Genomic DNA, 20,587 nt, shown 5'->3' on the forward strand with positions numbered 1-20,587 from the left:
GATTTAAAATAGAGAAGATTATATTCAGGTATAGCCTCTCATTAAATTTCACACAATGCTCATTAAAATCTGTTAAATAAATAAACACCATATTATTTTCCTATTCAATTTCATAGGAAATAGGAAATATATTTCTTTTCTATTTTTGGAAAATAATTGCATGATTGATATGTACTTTTTTTCAACTATGAAATGCTTTTGTTCAATTCCATTTTTATCCTGGGATAGACAATTGACAGATTTCACCGTATACAAATGCTAGACAATCAGATTCAAACACTCCAGATGGGAAGTTAAGGATATTGCATCGTATAGCACACGTATGAATCACATCTGCCTGATCTAAGCAGCCTTTATAGTTTTATGCAGAAGCATTATGTGAATCAACTCAAATATATGTACAGTACTCACTCATCATAGTGGGTCCCCCATAATATGGGACCATAAAAATAGCTGTGCAGACAAACTGCCATCTTTATACCTAATGGGCAAAAAATTATAATTCCTTTGTGACCTTTAGAAACACTTTGAATAAACTCTTCTCTCTAACAGAAGAGTTTATACAACTCTTACTGTCAGTTATATATATATACACTGTGAAATGAAAAAGTAATAAAACTAATATTTAGTGCACTATAATTTAAATCATTAAAAACATTGGGGATTAAAGTACTTTCTTTCTTTTTAAAATCTTACCAAAGTAGTTTAAACAATGCTTGCCTGTTCCTTCTTATAAGGAGTGCGCATCTTTTTTATGCCTTAGTGAATTGTCATATTGCTTTCTAAGTTTGGATTTGTTACCAACATTTGTAACAATTCTGCTTTCTGTGTTGTAACATATCTGAGAGTTTCTTTAATGAGAAGGTTTTCTCCGAAATACCTTCTACTAGGCTCTCTTGATCTTTTTCCTCATTTGTGTCAATAAGCTCATCTTAACTAAGATAATTGGCTGCTTGCTTAGATTCTTTCCAAGGGCATCAGAGACAACATTCCCAGGGTCAGTAATTTATTTTATTGACTCATTTACATTTTATGTAAATTTCACTCCAGCATTATTACTTTTCCTTTCTTTGCTGCACTTTCATCTTTTCTGGCAAATTCTCTCTAATGATTATCCATGTTTACAAAATACCTCATGAGTTTACAACTGGGAAACAAAGCAGCCACCTAACGAGACACTTTGAAGTCTGCCTGTGAATAGGGCTGTAGTAACCAATCACTGACAGACTTTGAAAGAAGTGATGGGCCCCGGATAATATGCTTCTGTTATTTACACAGTGATTTTTGGACAAGTGAACTCGTCTGCAAAGTTTGTACTTTGTGCAATGACAAATATTTAATATATCGTGGTAAATGAAATTTGAAACTATCTTTAGGGGACTAGTGTCATTTGTCTTTAACACTGTGGAAGCTAAGATCCCGGTGTACAGAGACTGTGCAAAATGAACATTGTCTAATTATTACTGATGGATTGATTGTAGAGACAGGGTCTTGCCATGTTGCCCCGGCTGATCTTGAATTGCTGACCTCAAGCAATCCTCCCGCCTGGGCCTTCCAAAGAGTTGGGATTACAGGCCTGAGCCATTGCATTAATCTGCATATTTAATCAACAAAGATTTAGTTGGTCGTGTAATTTATATCAAAAGAATAAAGAATTGTTGTATGAAGTAGAGATAAGTATGGATTATTAATAGTAAGAATGAATTAGAGTAAGTGTGGAATATTAATAGTAATAGAGGTGAGGTTTCCTATTATTATGGAATGTAGCTAAGAAGAAAATATCTGTATAATCATAATACTGAGGTACTACAGAATAGTGTAAACACTTGGCATGAAAGCAAAAATGTGCAGTTCTAAAATCACAATTCTCAACAGTGAGACTGTTAAGCAATAACAATAATGATAAACCCTTTTAGCCAGGTGCTTCTACCCATAATTATCAGAAAAACGTGTATGTTCCCAATTCTACCTTTTTAGAGTTGCACCACATTTAGCAGCCAATTTTCAGGACTATGATTGAATGGTAAATTTCACATTTTTGTGTTAGAAAAGGAAATACGTATTTTGAGAGTCTAGTAAATATTTACACCCAGGAGGTTTCAGAGCATTGTTCAGGCACAGCTGAGTACATAAACATGATTTTTAAATTCCCCCTCCCCTGCTGCCAACGCAACCCTAATACTTCTCTAGAAAACAAATAAAAGCACAGTTATAATATCCAAGTGGAAGACCACAGAAAAGCAACTTGGGAAGGGAAAAACATTCTATATATTTAAAGACTCCCTTTTAAGAGGTTTTAGGCATGTTTCTTTAGCTGTTACTTATTCCAAAACAGCATAACATTCTTCCTCTATGACTAAGGACTCTAAACCAAAATTTCCCTTGTGTGAATTAGAATTGTATATGATTTATCTTTTAGACATCTCAAATTCTATAAAAAACCAATTAAAGCCTTTAAATTAATTTCCTCTGGAATTAGAAACTCCAGTGAAAAAAGGATGCCTGCTGGTAAGGGCTTTGATGGAAGGCTTTTTGAATTTAGAAATAAGTAATCTAATAATTTGTCTGCCCATCACTTCTTCATGTTTGCTTGGGGTAGAAGCCAGCCATTGCTACATGATGCCGTATAGTAATGCATCTAAGACCACCCACAAACATTTTAATCATAAACCCACTGAGCAGGCTTTGATTATTCACATAACAGCGGAGAAAAACATAAAAGCTGGCTACATTTTCTGTGTTGTTGAGAGAATTTTTCTTGTTAATCCTGGTTTCAACAATAGTTTTTTTAAAATACTTTATTAATCAAGAAAATTTATTTCTCAAGATTATTGGTGAATCAAAGTTTCTATACCAGACAACGGAAGGGTTTTCCCTATTCAACATTTGGACTTTTTATTGTCCTCAACCAAGGAAATCTTATTTTTAAAAAAGTAGGAATTCCACAGATGGTAAGGAAAATGGCGTCACTTCAAAAGTGTCTTCCTATGGTCTTTGATATAGATAATCATAATAGCCATGTCTGGGGGGGTGCATAATTTTTATCTGTGGGTATTGTGCATGAATATTCAAGGAAATTAATAACTTTGAAACATTCTCTTATAAAGTATTGAATCATCATAATAAACCTGGATCCATTGATTAGTTAGCATGAAAGGCACAAAATATTCTACTTTATTTTTTAGTCTCACATCAATGCTGCTAGGGAGAGGGTTTTATCTCAATTTCTAAATAATGAAAATTCATGGAGTTTTAATTGCCTGCTAATGACTGAGAGCAGAGTCATAATCAGGGCAGTCTGACTCCATTGCCCTGAATTTTTGTATCATGTTAAATAGTATTTGAACAAATTGAGAATATAATAAGATTTTAGAATCAAAACTATTTTATAATGTAATAAAGATATTTGGACAGGGCTTCATAAGATAATGGCGGAAGGATGTTCCAAATAGGCAATTTGTCTTGATAGAAAACAGGAAAAGTATTTTGAAGAATTAGTTCAAATATGGTAGCATAGTTCAGTATTGCACATGAAGTAAAAGGTAATCAAAGGTACCCTAGTTAAAAATTGGGTTTTAAGACTTTATTTATGTTATAATGAGATGCAAGTGTGGGACTATCTATAAGAGAATGGAGTGGTGAGAATGACCCACTTGTATACAGATAAGAGAAATTCTTTTAAAATTTGACTATGCCTCTCATGTAAAAACTTAAAGACTTCTCAGCAGTTCTGAGATAACATATGAAGACTTTTAAATGACATTCGGGGAACCTATTTTCTAACACTTCCTCTTGCTGCTCCTTCATCTCTGCTTCATCCGTACTTAATGCTTGACAATTCAAAAATTATCTCATTGATCCACCAAACCTAAGACCATTGGGAAAATATTTGAAGAAACATTTCCATTAAAGTTATTGGTAAAACAATATTAACTGTACTGATCCAAGGTCCCAGCAGGAATCAGATGGCACATCCAAATTGAGATTATTTGAGAGGATTTAATAAAGAAACTATGTACAAAGGCAACTCCAGTATATGAGAAAATCTAAAAAAAGGAAAGTAAGGGGAGTTAGAAGCTACCAAAGTCAGAAAAGTGACTATGCCCTAGCAAGGGTTACTTGAGGAAAAGTAATTTTGGTTGAAGGATTCAGTCAGTTAAAAATGGCTCCACGTGACAAGGCCTGAGAAGATAAATACCTGACCCACCCCTCTCTTCCATTCTCTTGCCCAGATTTACCAAATCCAACCGGATGCTTGAGTACAGAAGAGACCACCGATACTGTCCACACAGATCAGCTTCTGAAGGCTCAGTGGAGAAGGCTGAAAATGAATTTAGAAAGCCAAGATGCATATCATTTTTTAACAATATCACATATTACAGTTTTAGAGATACAAGCAAATAAAACTAGCCAGGGCAAGCAATAACAGAAAAAGTGTAATATTTCATTTATTGAAGATATGACTGTATGCCAGCAAACCTCAAAGGGATTATATAAAAATTTCTCATTATAAAATGTAGTCAGTTGCCTGGATAAAGTCAAATGATATAAAAATTACAACCCTTCCTATTATAAGGTATAATGAAGAAACAGTCCCATTTTAAATGGGATAAGATTTAAAAAAGTAAATTTTTTAAATTATATAATATGTACATGAGGAAAAATGTCCCTGAGATGCACAGAAAAGGCCTTGAATAATGGGCAGCTCTGTTCTCTTCTTGCATAGAAAGATTGCATATCATAAGGATGTTGCCAATTTAGGGAGGGTATGAAACTGTTTTGCAAAAAAATATTATTAACTCTTCTCTTGTGAGTCCCACTTTCTACTACATAGATGCCTCCCTCACAGTCCAGTTCATACTTCATTAGTTACTTGTGCTGCTAGAAAATTATACATATTTTTAAGATTTTGTCCTGTTGGTGTTAATCTCTCTTCCTCTCTCCCAAAAGCAGACTAAAATGGTGCCTGTAGCAGTAGAAAGGGTAGAATGGGGAAGGTGTGGTCTTCTCTTATCTCCTTTTCCTCTTTCTCCTGGTGTAACCTCTCTGGTGTTATGGAGGAAAGAAAATTTGGGTTGCTTCCATGACTTGGCAATTATGAATTGAGCTGTAATAATCTAAACATCCATCGACCTATGAATGGATTAACAAATTGTGGTATATGTATATCGCAGAATACTCTTCAGCCATAAAAAGATGGAGACTTTACATCTTTTATGTTTACCTGGATGGAGTTGGAACACCTTTTTCTTAGTAAAATGTCTCAAAAAAGTATCCAATGTACTCAATACTATTGTGAAACCAATATACAAACACATACACTCATACGAATGATAAAACACAAATATAATCTAGCAAGGGGGAGGAGTAAGGAGGTAGAGGAGAGAGAAGGGAGAAGGGGCAGGGCTATTAGTGGGAGGGAAGAGGGCTTTTGGTAGGATCTCAGCTAATGTGCACAATGCAAGGGTATTTAGCATGCCAACCCCAGGGTGGAGGGCTCTCCTACAGCTTAAACTTTACCTTGGTGGTAAGAACAATGTAACCTAAAAATTTGTTCCCTCGAGGAATTGGAAACAATCAAATATGATAAATTATATGTTCATACAATGGACTAGAGGCTGAACAATAAAAATATTAAAATTAAATTATTTAAATATTTGTAAACAGCTCAGGGATTTATTTTCAAAGTATTACTCGAGCATTTACTTTGTAGTTAGTGCTGTGATATTCCAGGCCATGTAAAAGAAAGTGGCAGCTTTATATACACTGAAATGGAACTACCTCCCCGATATATTTTTAGGTGAAAAGATAAAGGTAAAGAATGGGTACAGCATGTGCTTCAAATTATGGGAAAAAATTATATTTTCATAGATGATATGTTAAAATATATATATAGTAAGAGGTTGGTGTTAATTTCATTTTATAAATGAGAAAACTGAGGCTTTAGTATATGATAAATTATCTAGGATCACAGAATCAATGGTAGCATAATTGTGATTTGAATTCAAGTTTATGTGACCCCAAGTCACAGGCACTTACCAGTAAAACACATTTAACTCTTGACTTGCCTTTATCAGGGTGGAGTTGGCTTCTCCTTTCTGTACCATCCATAAGACCTTGTAAATATGTCTGTTACAGACCTAATGATACTATATATTACACAAATATGTTTATGGTTCATCTTCCCTGGCTTACTGTGGGCTTCAGGAAGGCAGGTGCTCGAGGGAGTTAAGTCTGTGTCCTCGGTGCTCTGATATAACACATTGTAGAAAAGTGATAAAAAGAAATGATGCATCTTTGTCCATAAGCAATAAATACTTTAAATTCATTGTAAATCCACCACAAGTTCTTACAACAATAATAGTAACAAGGCATCTCATGATTTCTATCAGCCATCTGAAATTTTAGCTCAATGGTCTGAATGTGATGATACCCATGACTCTTAGTGACTACTTATCAACATGCATTATGAGCTATCAATGGAAAGAAATGTTTATTTCCAGTAACACATTATTTCTCTTGTGCAGAGAATGTAGATGTCCATTATGAAGTAGTCTGAAAGTTCAGGTCAGTAAACGTCTGTGTGTTTGCAGGTCGCTCCTCCAAAGATGCAGTGGGTCAGCTCTCTGTTCACGTGGACATCACCACCATACCGGCAACAGGCGAGCACAAAGTCACTGTAAAAGGTATGTTTTGGGTTCAGATAAATCAAACAGCCTATTAAACTTTAACCTCTGTTGCAATACTGATACTAAAATTTAATTTTGCATTGGTTTTTTAATAAATGGATTATAAATTATATTAGGGCATGCTCAGAATTTCTTCGTGAAACCAAAATTTTGATTTAAAACTGAAAAAATAATCAATGGTACAGATATTTACCCTATATCATTCTAAATATCTAAATAGTTTAAATATATTGGTGATTAAATTTTAAAATTTATATATATTTATATGTGTGTGTGTATATATATATATATAAGTCTGAGGTTGGTACTCTGATAATCATTGAACACTGGTACTCTGTATTAGTACATTGAACATAGTACATTAAAAGTCAATACATTCGGGGAGGTGGAGCAAGATGGCGGCCGAGTAACAGCTTCCTTGCATCTGGGCACCGTGAGTCTGGGGAGATAAGACTCCAGGCATCTCTGGCTGGTGGGATCTGCCTATCATCACCCCTGTGAGAATACAGGGAGTCAGTGAGAGACTTCTGGACCCCAAGAGGAGGACTAAAACAGTGGAAAAACGGCAAGTGGTTGCGTGTGTTCAATCCGTCTAAAACCGCCCGCAACTGTAAGTTCAGTAGCAGCGAGACTGCAAACCAGAAAGGCCTTACCTGTGAACTGTTTTGGTGTCTTTGGACTTGGCACTCAGTTGAACTGCCTTGGGGAGAGCCTGAGCGGGAGTGCGGAGAATTTTGGCCTTTGTCTAGGGCCCCAGTCTGAGCCACTGAGAAAGACGGAGCTCATAGTGTTTGGCCGTGGGTCACAGGGAGCCATTGTGAGCGATCTGCCCTGGCAAGCTCCACCCTCAGGATCCCAGAGCTAGAATTGGGTGGGAGCTGGTAACCCAGCGACCGAGTAGCCTAAGGGTGGGGTCTGAGCTGCCTTGCAGCCCTAACCCTCAGGGGCAGAGTGAGACCGGTTTTGGCACACTGGGTAAGTGGATAGCCACTTCAGCAGTGATTCCAGCGACAAGTACTTTCCTGGGAAAGCTTCTGCTCAGCAAGTTTACAAGTTCAAAGTGCCTTTTAAGTGGGCTGAAGAGCGATTTAGGGTGTCTACCTGCTGGGGTTTGAGAAATCAGCAGCCTCCAGTCGTATCAGAACTGTGATTAACATCTCATACCCCAGAAGACCACGTGTTGCCCAGACAATATTCAACAACACATACATACTGCTTTGTTTTTGGTTGTGTTGTTTTTCTTTTATTTGGTTCGGTTATTTTTTTGTTTATTTTGATGTTGTTGATGTTGTTTTGTTTTTTAATTTCAACCTTTTCCATACAGATCCTTTTTATTTCTCAATTTTTCTAGTTTAATTATAATTTCCCATTGCTGCCTTTTTTCAATAACTAGAACTTCATTTTTGCTAGTGTTTCTACCGCTATTATTTGGCTTTTCACCCAATTTTATCCCGTAAAGTTTTCTGTTTGCTTGTTTGGGTTTGATTTATAGCATTTTTGTCTTTCCTCTCTACTTGGTGGAGGTGGGGTACTGTGTCTGATCAGGTTAGCAAAGAGCTGCTGACCTCAAGGGAACCACCCAACTGGGCACCCCCAGAAGGTGGGTTTTTTTTAAGGTTGTGTCAAAGTACCCTACTGTACACCTATATTGCTCTGTCTCCCTCTTTCTGTGCCTCTCTTCTTTTTGTCAATATTCCCTTTACCCACCCCCCTCCTTTCTCTATTTTATTTTTTTTCTTATCACTCGGTCCTCCTTTCTTTCATCCCTTTTTTGCTCTTCAACCTTCTCACCCTTCTGGTCCTGTAACCCTTAGTCCAAAGGCACGAGAACTTAAAGAGCAAGAGGAAGTGAAAGGAAAATTAGGCCAAGGAAACAGATAAAAGAAATCACTCATGAGGAAGAATCAGCAGAAAACTCCAGGCAACATGAAGAACCAGTTGAGAACAACCCTGCCAAGGGACCATGAGGTAGCTACTGCAGAGGATTCCACCTATAAAGAAACGTTAGGAATGACAGAAAGGGAATTTAGAATACACATGTTGAAAACAATGAAAGAAATGATGGAAACAATGAAGGAAACTGCTAATAGAGTGGAAAATAACCAAAAGGAAATCCAAAAACAGAATCAAATAAGAGATGAATGATAGGAAGAATATAAAAAGGATATAGCAGAGCTGAAGGAACTGAAACAGTCAATTAGGGAACTTAAAGATGCAATGGAAAGTATCAGCAACAGGTTATACCATGCAGAAGAAAGGTTTTCAGAGGTAGAAGACAAAGTTCTTGAGATAAGTCAGATAGTAAAAGAGGCAGAAGAGAAGAGAGAGAAAGCAGAACATTCACTGTCAAAATTATGGGACTTTATGAAGCGTTCCAACATACGAGTTATACGAATTCCAGAAGGGGAAGAAGAATGCCCCAGAGGAATGGAAGCCATACTAGAAAATATTATAAAAGAAAATTTCCCAAATATCACCAAAGATTCTGACACACTGCTTTCAGAGGGCTATCGGACCCCAGGTCGCCTCAACTCTAACCGAGCTTCTCCAAGACACATTGTGATGAACCTGTCCAAAGTCAGGACAAAAGAAAAGATTCTGCAAGCTGCCAGGAGTAAATGCCAGTTGACCTACAGGAGCAAATCCATCAGAGTGACCGCAGACTTCTCTAATGAAACTTTCCAAGCAAGAAGACAATGGTCATCTACCTTTAATCTACTTAAACAGAACAATTTCCAGCCCAGAATTCTGTACTCCGCAAAGCTAAGCTTAAAAATTGACGGAGATTCAAATCATTTACGGATATACAAACATTGAGGAAATTCGCCAAAACAAGACGAGCTCTACAGGAAATACATCAACCTGTTCTGCACACTGACCACCACAATGGATCAGCAGCAAAGTAAGAACTCAGAAATCAAAGGACAGAACCTAACCTCCACACTGATGCAAAAGATAAAACTAAGCAATGGACTCTCACAAAATAAGATGAGTAGAATACTACTACACTTGTCAATTATCTCAATAAATGTTAATGGCTTGAATTCCCCACTGAAGAGACATAGATTGGCTGACTGGATTAAAAAACACAAGCCATCCACTGGCTGTCTGCAAGAAACACACCTGGCTTCAAAAGACAAATTAAAGCTCCGAGTCAACAGTTGGAAGACAATTTTTCAGGCAAATGGAATTCAGAAGAAAAGAGGAGTTGCAATCTTATTTTCAGATACATGTGGATTTAAAGCAACTAAAGTCAAAAAAGACAAAGATGGTCACTTTATATTGGTCAAGGGAAAACTACAACAAGAAGACATTTCAATTCCAAATATTTATGCACCCAATTTAAATGCTCCCAGATTCTTGAAGCAGACCTTACTCAGTCTGAGCAATATGATATCTGATAATACCATCATAACAGGGGACTTTAACACACCTCTTACAGATCTGGACAGATCCTCTAAACAGAAATTAAACAAAGATATAAGAGATTTCAATGAGACCCTAGAATGACTGTGCTTGATGGACGCATATAGAACACTCCACCCAAAAGATAAAGAATATACATTCTTCTCATCACCCCATGAAACATTCTCCAAAATTGATCATATCCTGGGACACAAAACAAATATCAACAGAATCAAAAGAATTGAAATTTTACCTTGTATCTTTTCAGACCATAAGGCACTAAAGGTGGAACTCAACTCTAACAAAAATGCTCGACCCCACCCAAAGGCATGGAAATTAGACAATCTTCTGTTGAATAACAGATGGGTTCAGGAAGAAATAAAACAGGAAATCATTAACTTCCTTGAGCATAACAACAATGAAGACACAAGCTACCAAAACCTGTGGGATACTGCAAAAGCAGTTTTGAGAGGAAAATTCATCGCTTTAGATGCCTACATTCGAAAAACAGAAAGAGAGCACATCAACAATCTCACAAGAGATCTTATGGAATTGGAAAAAGAAGAACAATCTAAGCCTAAACTCAGTAGAAGAAAAGAAATATCCAAAATCAAATCAGAGATCAATGAAATTGAAAACAAAAGAATCATTCAGAAAATTAATGAAACAAGGAGTTGGTTTTTTGAAAAAATAAATAAAATAGATAAACCATTGGCCAGACTAACTAGAATTAGAAAAGTAAAATCTCTAGTAACCTCAATCAGAAATGATAAAGGGGAAATAACAACTGATCCCACAGAGATACAAGAGATCATCTCTGAATACTACCAGAAACTCTATGCCCAAATATTTGACAATGTGAAAGAAATGGATCAATATTTGGAATCACACCCTCTCCCTAGACTCAGCCAGGAAGAAATAGAGCTCCTGAACAGACCAATTTCAAGCACTGAGATCAAAGAAACAGTAAAGAATCTTCCAACCAAAAAATGCCCTGGTCCAGATGGCTTCACTCCAGAATTCTATCAAACCTTCAAGGAAGAGCTTATTCCTGTACTGCAGAAATTATTCCAAAAAATTGAGGAAGAAGGAATCTTCCCCAACACATTCTATGAAGCAAACATCAACCTGATACCAAAACCAGGAAAAGACCCAAACAAAAAGGAGAATTTCAGACCAATCTCACTCATGAACATAGACGCAAAAATTCTTAACAAAATCCTAGCCAATAGATTACAGCTTATCATCAAAAAAGTCATTCATCATGATCAAGTAGGCTTCATCCCAGGGATGCAAGGCTGGTTTAACATATGCAAGTCTATAAATGTTATCCACCATATTAACAGAGGCAAAAATAAAGATCACATCATCCTCTCAATAGATGTAGAAAAAGCATTTGATGAAATCCAGCATCCTTTTCTAATTAGAACACTGAAGAGTATAGGCATAGGTGGCACATTTCTAAAACTGATTGAAGCTATCTATGACAAACCCACAGCCAATATTTTACTGAATGGAGTAAAACTCAAAGCTTTTCCTCTTAGAACTGGAACCAGACGAGGTTGTCCTCTGTCACCTTTACTATTCAACGTAGTGCTGGAAGTTCTAGCCAATACAATTAGGCAAGACAAGGAAATAAAGGGAATCCAAATGGGAGCAGAGGAGGTCAAACTCTCCCTCTTTGCTGACGACATGATCTTATACTTAGAGAACCCCAAAGACTCAACCACAAGACTCCTAGAAGTCATCAAAAAATACAGTAATGTTTCAGGATATAAAATCAATGTCCACAAGTCAGTAGCCTTTGTGTACACCAATAACAGTCAAGATGAGAAGCTAATTAAGGACACAACTCCCTTCACCATAGTCTCAAAGAAAATGAAATACCTAGGAATATACCTAACGAAGGAGGTGAAGGACCTCTATAAAGAAAACTATGAAATCCTCAGAAAGGAAATAGCAGAGGATATTAACAAATGGAAGAACATACCATGCTCATGGATGGGAAGAATCAACATTGTTAAAATGTCTATACTTCCCAAAGCAATCTACCTATTCAATGCCATTCCTATCAAAATACCAACATCGTACTTTCAAGATTTGGAAAAAATGATTCTGCGTTTTGTATGGAACCGGAAAAAACCCCATATAGCTAAGGCAGTTCTTAGTAATAAAAATAAAGCTGGGGGCATCAGCATACCAGATTTTAGTCTGTACTACAAAGCCATAGTGGTCAAGACAGCATGGTACTGGCACAAAAACAGAGACATAGACACTTGGAATCAAATTGAAAACCAATAAATGAAACTAACATCTTATAACCACCTAATCTTCGATAAACTAAACAAGAACATACTTTGGGGGAAAGACTCCCTATTCAACAAATGGTGTTGGGAGAACTGGTTGTCTACATGTAAAAGACTGAAACTGGACCCACACCTTTCCCCACTCACAAAAATTGATTCAAGATGGATAAAGGACTTAAATTTAAGGCATGAAACAAGAAAAATCCTCCAAGAAAGCATAGGAAAAACACTGGAAGCTATTGGCCTGGGGAAAGACTTCATGAAGAAGACTGCCATGGCAATTGCAACAACAACAAAAATAAACAAATGGGACTTCATTAAACTGAAAAGCTTCTGTACAGCCAAGGAGACAATAACCAAAGCAAAGAGACAACCTACACAATGGGAAAGGATATTTGCATATTTTCAATCAGACAAAAGCTTGATAACTAGGATCTATAGAGAACTCAAATTAATCCACATGAAAAAAGCCAACAATCCCATATATCAATGGGCAAGAGACATGAATAGAACTTTCTCTAAAGATGACAGACGAATGGCTAACAAACACATGAAAATATGTTCATCATCTCTATATATTAGAGAAATGCAAATCAAAGCAACCCTGAGATATCATCTAACCCCAGTGAGAATGGCCCACATCACAAAATCTCAAAACTGCAGATGCTGGCGTGGATGTGGAGAGAAGGGAACACTTTTACACTGCTGGTGGGACTGCAAACTAGTACAACCTTTCTGGAAGGAAGTATGGAGAAACCTCAAAGCACTCAAGCTAGACCTCCCATTTGATCCTGCAATCCCATTACTGGGCATCTACCCAGAAGGAAAGAAATCCTTTTATCATAAGGACACTTGTACCAGACTGTTTATTGCAGCTCAATTTACAATCGCCAAAATGTGGAAACGGCCTAAATGCCCACCAACCCAGGAATGGATTAACAAGCTGTGGTATATGTATACCATGGAATACTATTCAGCCATTAAAAAAAATGGAGACTTTACATCCTTCATATTAACCTGGATGGAAGTGGAAGACATTATTCTTAGTAAAGCATCACAAGAATGGAGAAGCATGAATCCTATGTACTCAATTTTGATATGAGGACAATTAATGACAATTAAGGTTATGGGGGGGAAGCAGAAAGAGGGCTGGAGGGAGGGGGTGGGGCCTTGGTGTGTGTCACACTTTATGGGGACAAGACATGATTGCAAGAGGGACCTTACCTAACAATTGCAATCAGTGTAACCTGGCTTATTGTACCCTCAATGAATCCCCAACAATAAAAAAAAATTTTAAAAAAGTCAATACATTCTTTGTTTTTCATATAATCTACCTAGTCTTTGTACATGATTTCCAATGACTGACCTGATTTATTTAATTAATATAATGAGTGGCTCAATCTATTGCATTTATATTATAAAAAGATTCTAAATACAGGAATCATTTCAAAGGTGAAATTTAAGTGAAAGGTGAAACATTTTGCACAATATAATCCTATTCTTTTATTATACACTTAGTCACAATAAATAATGTCTGTTTTGATCAAAACCATGGCCTAATTTTATGTTTTAAAATTGTATTACATAACATATTTTTGTGCTACAAAACTAAAGAACCTATAGTATGTGGTCAGTATTGCGGAAGATACAGGTTAAGTGGGTGTTTCTATATATCGTCAGTGTCCTTCAATTTTTTTTATTGCAGTTTTGGCCGGGGCCAGGCTTGAATCCACCACCCCCAGCATGTGGGGCTGGTGCCCTACTCCTTGAGCCCTGCATCCTTCAATATTTTTGAAAATAAAAAAAGGTGATAGTATATATCAAATGCCATACACTTTAATGAATTTTTTACATTAACAATTTAAATTATAATATGCCTTTCTAAGAATTATCATCAAAGGATGAGTAAAGGTATACACTTGAGAATATTCTTTTAATAACTGTTTATGACTAAAATTAGGAAACAACCATAATGTTTAACAAGTGACTGGTTAGGATGGAATATCCAATATAGAATGGAATATCCACATAGTGGAATATTAGCTGGGGAAAATATATAATGGATTAGAAAATTACTCATGATTAACTTTAAAAAATAAAACTACTGAATAGATTGTAACACATTATAAACTCATTTTTTATATAAAGTAACTAAAACATACACATCAAAATATTGTCATCGTCTGTGAGTGGTAAATTTGTGGATCTTCATTTTAATGTATTTCCTATCTATTTTCTAAAAATTTTATTATAAACACATCTTAATTTTGAATATGAAAAACACTATGTTTTTACCTAAAGAAGAAAGGTAACTTTTTGTAACAGATGTCATTTCAATTACGGTTAACTTTTCACCACACCAATACCACAGAGCTTAGAGCTGAGAGATCCATTCAGTGAGAATTCCAGAAAGGAAATTGTTTTTCTTTCTTCAAGGACATTTTTTTGTCAATGGGGTTAGGGCACTATCAAATGCAAGTTATGGCTTCATAAATCATTTCTGAAAGGAAAAATTCACTCTAAGGACCAAACACAGGAGGTTAAGTTACCATGTGTTTATTTGCTAGAATTTCATGTTTCCTTTCCTTTTGGTTTTTAGTGATTGCTATTAATGACCTAAACTGGCAGACTACAGCCATGTTCCGCCCCTTTGTGGAAGTTTGTATGCTGGGACCCAACCTTGGAGACAAGAAGAGAAAACAAGGCACAAAAACAAAAAGCAACACCTGGTCACCAAAATACAATGAAACCTTTCAGTTGTAAGTCATCAACCCAACTTATTTATTCAAACAGGCAATAGCCATGGCTCAGCGGAACTTTGCTTATTGAGAAATTCAGGGTAGGAATGACTAAGGAAAGAATACTATAGGTTTAAGTATCCTAATTCATTGCTGATCCCAGGGAAATGGAGAAGACTGTGTTTGAATTCATGATCTGTTCAGTGACTATCACGGGTTAGGTCATGTTAGAGGCACTAGGTATATATAATAGGAGGTCTTTGCTCTCATGTCAATTACTTCCTAGAGATGACAAACAATCACAAGTAAAAATGTGACCTATGGTACCAGGTACTGTGCAGAGAACTAGAGCTACATGCAGAGAATTACGTAGTACTATGAATACCTGCTTTGATCACATGGGCAGGGAAGCATCTGAGCATGTGACTTTTATATTGAAATCTGAAAAAATAAACAACCATGAAGTAAAGATGACTCAGAGCATTTCAAACCAAGTGAAATAGCTACTTCAAGCAAGGACTCAAACATGACAGGATTGCTCCTGCCTCAAACAAACAGTATATCATGGGTAAAGGAGTGAGATCAAATGAGTTTGGAGAGGCGGTCACTGTACCACCTGTGCTACTTCCCACAGAGCTTTGCAAGTGTAAGCTCAAACTGGAGGTTCATGGAAGGATTTTCAGATGAGGGTGAACAATCTAATTTACATACTAAATGATTATTCTGTTTTCTGGAAATAGAAGGTTATCAACTTAGTTCAGGCAAGAGATGATTAGTAATTGGTGACTAGCCAGATGGTAACAGGGAAATGAAAAAAAGTGGAAAAATGAAAGTAGATTCCTGCTGTGAACTAAAGGTAGAACATGAAGAAAAGACTACATCAACTAAGTTCCTAAGAACATTTAAATTAGGATACTTTAAGATAGCCTTACAAAGGAATTTACAAAGATGTGAGTGGAGGCAATAATTATGTGACTGGTAGTTGCTAGTAGTAGCCAGGCCATTACCACTCCTATGCCTAAAGGAAGGAGAAGAAGCTTTTACCAAAATTAGGAAAGAGAAAACATCACATGTTGTCAGCCATCTGAAAAGAAGCAGTGACTTTCTATGAAAGATAATAGCCTACTTGAGGCAGCCACTCCCACTCCGGCAGGAAAATAAAGATTCTGACCTCACTCCAGATTTGATGATGGGGCTCCCTTTTGGCTGAAATCAACTGGAAATCAGAGCATGGAGAAACCCTATCCATGTAGCCCTTGTGAACCAGCATTCTACTGCAAGGTGCAAAGAGAATGATGGATAGTAGATCCACACGGGGCCAATGGGAGATGGCTGGCACTGAGGGAAATTAACCATGACCCCTGTGTTTTTGGCACAAGTAGTGGGGTGGCTAGTGATTTGCTGAGATGGGAAAATAAGAAGAAGATATCAAGGATTTTATTTTAAATCTATTAATTTGGAGATTCTTATCAGACACCCAAGAGGAGATGACAAATATGTAGTTAGATATGAGAGTTTTCTGCATATAGGTTTCCATAAATCTGAATGAGCTGGCCTCAGGACAGATAAGAAGATAGGATACGTAGAACAAAGCCCTAAGGGCTCATACAAAAAAGAGGCACACCCACCACAACAGTCTCTTACAGATTTATGTTTTTGTTGTTTTGCACGTTGGCCTTCCCTCGGTCCTTTCATGAATCTGAATCCTTTCTCTAAATCCTTCACTTTCTTGCCATTTATTAAAACTTAACTATTTTACCATGTGTGATGAAAAGGTTCTAATAGATTAATCCCATGAATAATCTCACTAATAAACCAGATTACCCAACTCCACCAATCTGCTGCTCCAAATTATATGAAACTTTGACTCAATTAAAATGTCTTCTGAAAGGTTCTAGGAATTACTTGAATCATGCAAAATTTAGATATCACGGTGCACACTGCTGTCTAAATTTTGCATGATACAAGTAATTCCTAGAACCTCACTGTTTGGGGAATAGGCAGCTTTTGGATATATTTTAAAACACAAGAAAATCTCACATCTATGGTATTTAGATCTTCTATTATTAACCCCTGGTCTTCCATTTTCTTGTATATTATTTCAGATTTTCCCTAAAATAAAACAAGTTTGATAATCTGTGTCACCTAGACATGAAAGTTTAACTCTGCAAAATATTTCATTAGAAAAATATCACCTGGAAAAGAGTGGAATTTGGAAGCTTGTACTGCGGAGAAATAGATGTACATTCATTAGAAAGTTAAGAATATCTGAGAAGGAATGTAAATAAGGAGAGGATGAAAATTATACCCAGCATATTACCACTTAGCCTTCTTCATTACGTTCAGTTTCACACCGACAGGGTGTCTCAGATGGTTATTCGTAGAGGCCAGTCTCAGCCGCACCCTTGACAAGTCTCCCTGTTGCCATCAGGAAGAATTGGCATTCAAGTACCAGGTTTCTCTGGAACTGATTTACTCTGGAGATTTGTGTCTAATTTACCATTTTGTGAATAGTACTTGATAGTCGATGCAGTGTATTTCCGGGAGAAAAGGCTCCTGGATATAATACACGTACCTTATCCAGGAGCCTGAGGAAAAGAAAAAGAACTGACTGGTGAACTGACATTGACATGGCATAGAAATTCTCACCTGACTCCTGCAGCCCTTCGCACCTCACTCATTCTACACCCAATCTTGTTATCCACTGGAGATCCTGCCTCTAGTATTTTAAGTACATGATATTTAATGTCCATTTTTATTAATATGTTTAACATCAAGACAGTAAAGCACATTTTTTTCTTATCTAAGGAAAGAAGCATTTTATGTTAGATTTCTCACTAATACCTATGTAAAGATGATCTAAATAAAATGTAAAAGATATGAAATCAGGGATTAAAATGCAATGATACTCTATTTGCCAATATAGTATTCTGGTCAATGTATACAATTTTTAACAGTGTTTTAGAATAATAATGATTCCTAGATGAAGTAAAGTTTTTTTGCTCAAATTTGTATTTTTAATCCACACAGCATTCTGAGTAATGAAAACCATGCAGGAGCCTATGAAATTCATCTCTCGGTGAAGGATTACTGCTTTGCCCGAGAAGATCGAATTATCGGAATGACAGTCATTCAGCTAAAGAACATAGCAGAAAAAGGAAGCTATGGGGCATGGTATCCTCTTCTGAAAAATATCTCTATGGATGAAACCGGTTTGACTATCCTTAGAATACTGTCCCAGCGGACTGGCGACGATGTGGCGAAAGAATTTGTAAGACTTAAATCTGAAACGAGATCTATTGAAGAGAATGCTTGAAAGGAACCCTGCGAGGAGAAATCTTAGAGAATTTCATAATCTATTAAGCAATTACTGCATGCATGTGCAAATACTCGGGAATGTTTATTTATCTGCGTTTCAATGTTTCCCAATATTCGAGTACGATGTCTACAAGGTATCTGAAAAACCTGCTGAACTTTTATAGCAATTCTGGTCTTTGGGAAATAAATGTTCCATGAAGTGCCAAAATTACGATGTAAAGTGAAATATCAAGAATATCTTTTAAAATTTTTCATTTCATTACCAATTTCTCATCCATTAAACAAACATACTAAAAAACAGTTGGTCTTCTGAGTTGGCCCATCAGTTGTCCTTGTTAAATTAGTTTATGCTACCCATAGATCAGAAAGCATTTGTTACTGACATTGTTTTATTTAGACTTAATCTCATTGTAGGTGTCACATCTACAATGCAAGACATCATACATTGTATGTAGAAATACCCTTTTCTAACATAACTAGAACTGCAGTCACTTCTAGAAAGCGTTTGTAATTTTATAGTTGCAGATATATTGTGATGATTTTTGCATACAAATTAAAATAGAAAAGGTGGGAAATATTTTATGCGGACCAGTTTCCAACCTTTCTGAAATATCACTGTGAAGAAATGCTGTTAAAGCAAACTTATACAAAGCGATGCTGAATAGAGTTTGTTAACAATGTTTGATATATTGACAAAACTTTGTTCTTTATAACTGCCAAGGTCACATTACATTTATAATAAAGGTAAGTCGATGCATTTTGTCATATAGCATTATGTCCGTTTTATCATATTTCATTCTTTAAAAAGTCATAGAATTAACGGTTTAGAAAGGGGATGGAAGGTTTATTAAAATTACCTATGATAAATAACTATACTATTAGTATCTTCCCTCTGACAGTTTTTCTCCTTATTTACTTACCTCTATAATCAGTTCAATGTTTTCTTCTCCAAAATATTCAACGATTTGTACTGAATGCAGCATTATTATATATTGCATTGAAGCCAAAAGTCACATTTTCATCTATTTAGTGAAAAAAGTTAAAGAAGGTCTACAGAAATTGCTTACAGTTTTGTAATTTATATTTATAAGCCCAAAATGCATCATTTGCAATAGGAGAACAAAAGCTCGGTAAGTAAAAATATAATGAAATTGTTCTTTGAATATTTGCATTTTCTGTGTTTTTATGGTCTGACTTTTTAGAGTCTGTACCTATTTGGCTGTAGAATAGTACTTTGTAATGATAAGTTATGGTTATAACTGCTAGTGGACTACCTACACGTGTAGAAATAAGAACCTGTTACAATGATTGGGATTTATGAACAAGCTAGCCCAATATGTTAAGAGAAGAAGCGATTAGTACCATGACTGTCAGAACCATTCTGCTACCAGGTGTGAAAACACAGATCAGTGAGATTGGCTATTTCATGTTAAATTGTTAGGCAATTGCTTTGTTAATGTCTTCTCCAAATGCATAGTATGATGTGATCCTTTGGCATTTGCATTAATAAATGAATATATATTGAGCACACGCATCACTTCATTGTATCTTCTGCCTTTTTATTCCATTGTAACATGATTTTGTTATTTAAGAATAAAAACGACAGGCTCTTTTCTCCATGTATAAAAGTTACATTGTTTTATTCTAATATCTCATTAAAACTTGAGATGTTAAAATTTATTCAACAGGTGTTGTATTCATGGAACTAGTGGTACATTATAAGATGATGGTGAAAATATGGAAAAATTAATGTATAATTCTATATGTTGCTGAATACTGTTTAGCCCCAGGAAAAATTTCACATACAACGTTGTTAAATAAGAGGTTTCATCAGTTAGTCGAGTCAGTCTAGATTTATAAGTATTTTACTCAACATTGACTTGAACTTTTTAGAAGCACATTAAAGGAATGAAGCTTGCTGCATTTGAATAAATGGCAGTTCAGGTTGGTATCAACCACATAAAAAAATTACGAGCTAAGTAGTTTTTCCCAGCATTTGTTTAATTGGATCCATTTATTCTGTCTTTTTAAAATATGTAAATATATATCAGTGACTAATAGTGGCAGTTTGAAATGGTTAGAAATTCTGTAGATTTTGTTTTTCTCCAGAAACTCGAGTATTTTTGTTGTC

General features: G+C 36.0%; 1 protein-coding gene across 2 annotated transcripts in view; it reads left to right on the top strand.

Annotated features, from left to right (window-relative positions):
* The window catches only part of UNC13C (unc-13 homolog C), a 578,086-nt gene extending 559,346 nt beyond the window's left edge, over positions 1-18,740 (top strand). For both annotated transcript variants that reach the window (XM_053595673.1, XM_053595672.1), the window contains 3 exons: positions 6,594-6,686; positions 15,000-15,159; positions 18,169-18,740. In XM_053595673.1, coding sequence (XP_053451648.1) covers positions 6,594-6,686; positions 15,000-15,159; positions 18,169-18,454 — 539 coding nt within the window. In that variant the 3' untranslated portion in view covers positions 18,455-18,740. The remainder of the gene's footprint in view (positions 1-6,593; positions 6,687-14,999; positions 15,160-18,168) is intronic.
* The last annotated feature ends 1,847 nt before the right edge of the window (positions 18,741-20,587 follow it).

The sequence above is a fragment of the Nycticebus coucang genome, chromosome 6 (genome assembly GCF_027406575.1).
Source record: "Nycticebus coucang isolate mNycCou1 chromosome 6, mNycCou1.pri, whole genome shotgun sequence".
Classification (NCBI taxonomy): domain Eukaryota; kingdom Metazoa; phylum Chordata; class Mammalia; order Primates; family Lorisidae; genus Nycticebus; species Nycticebus coucang.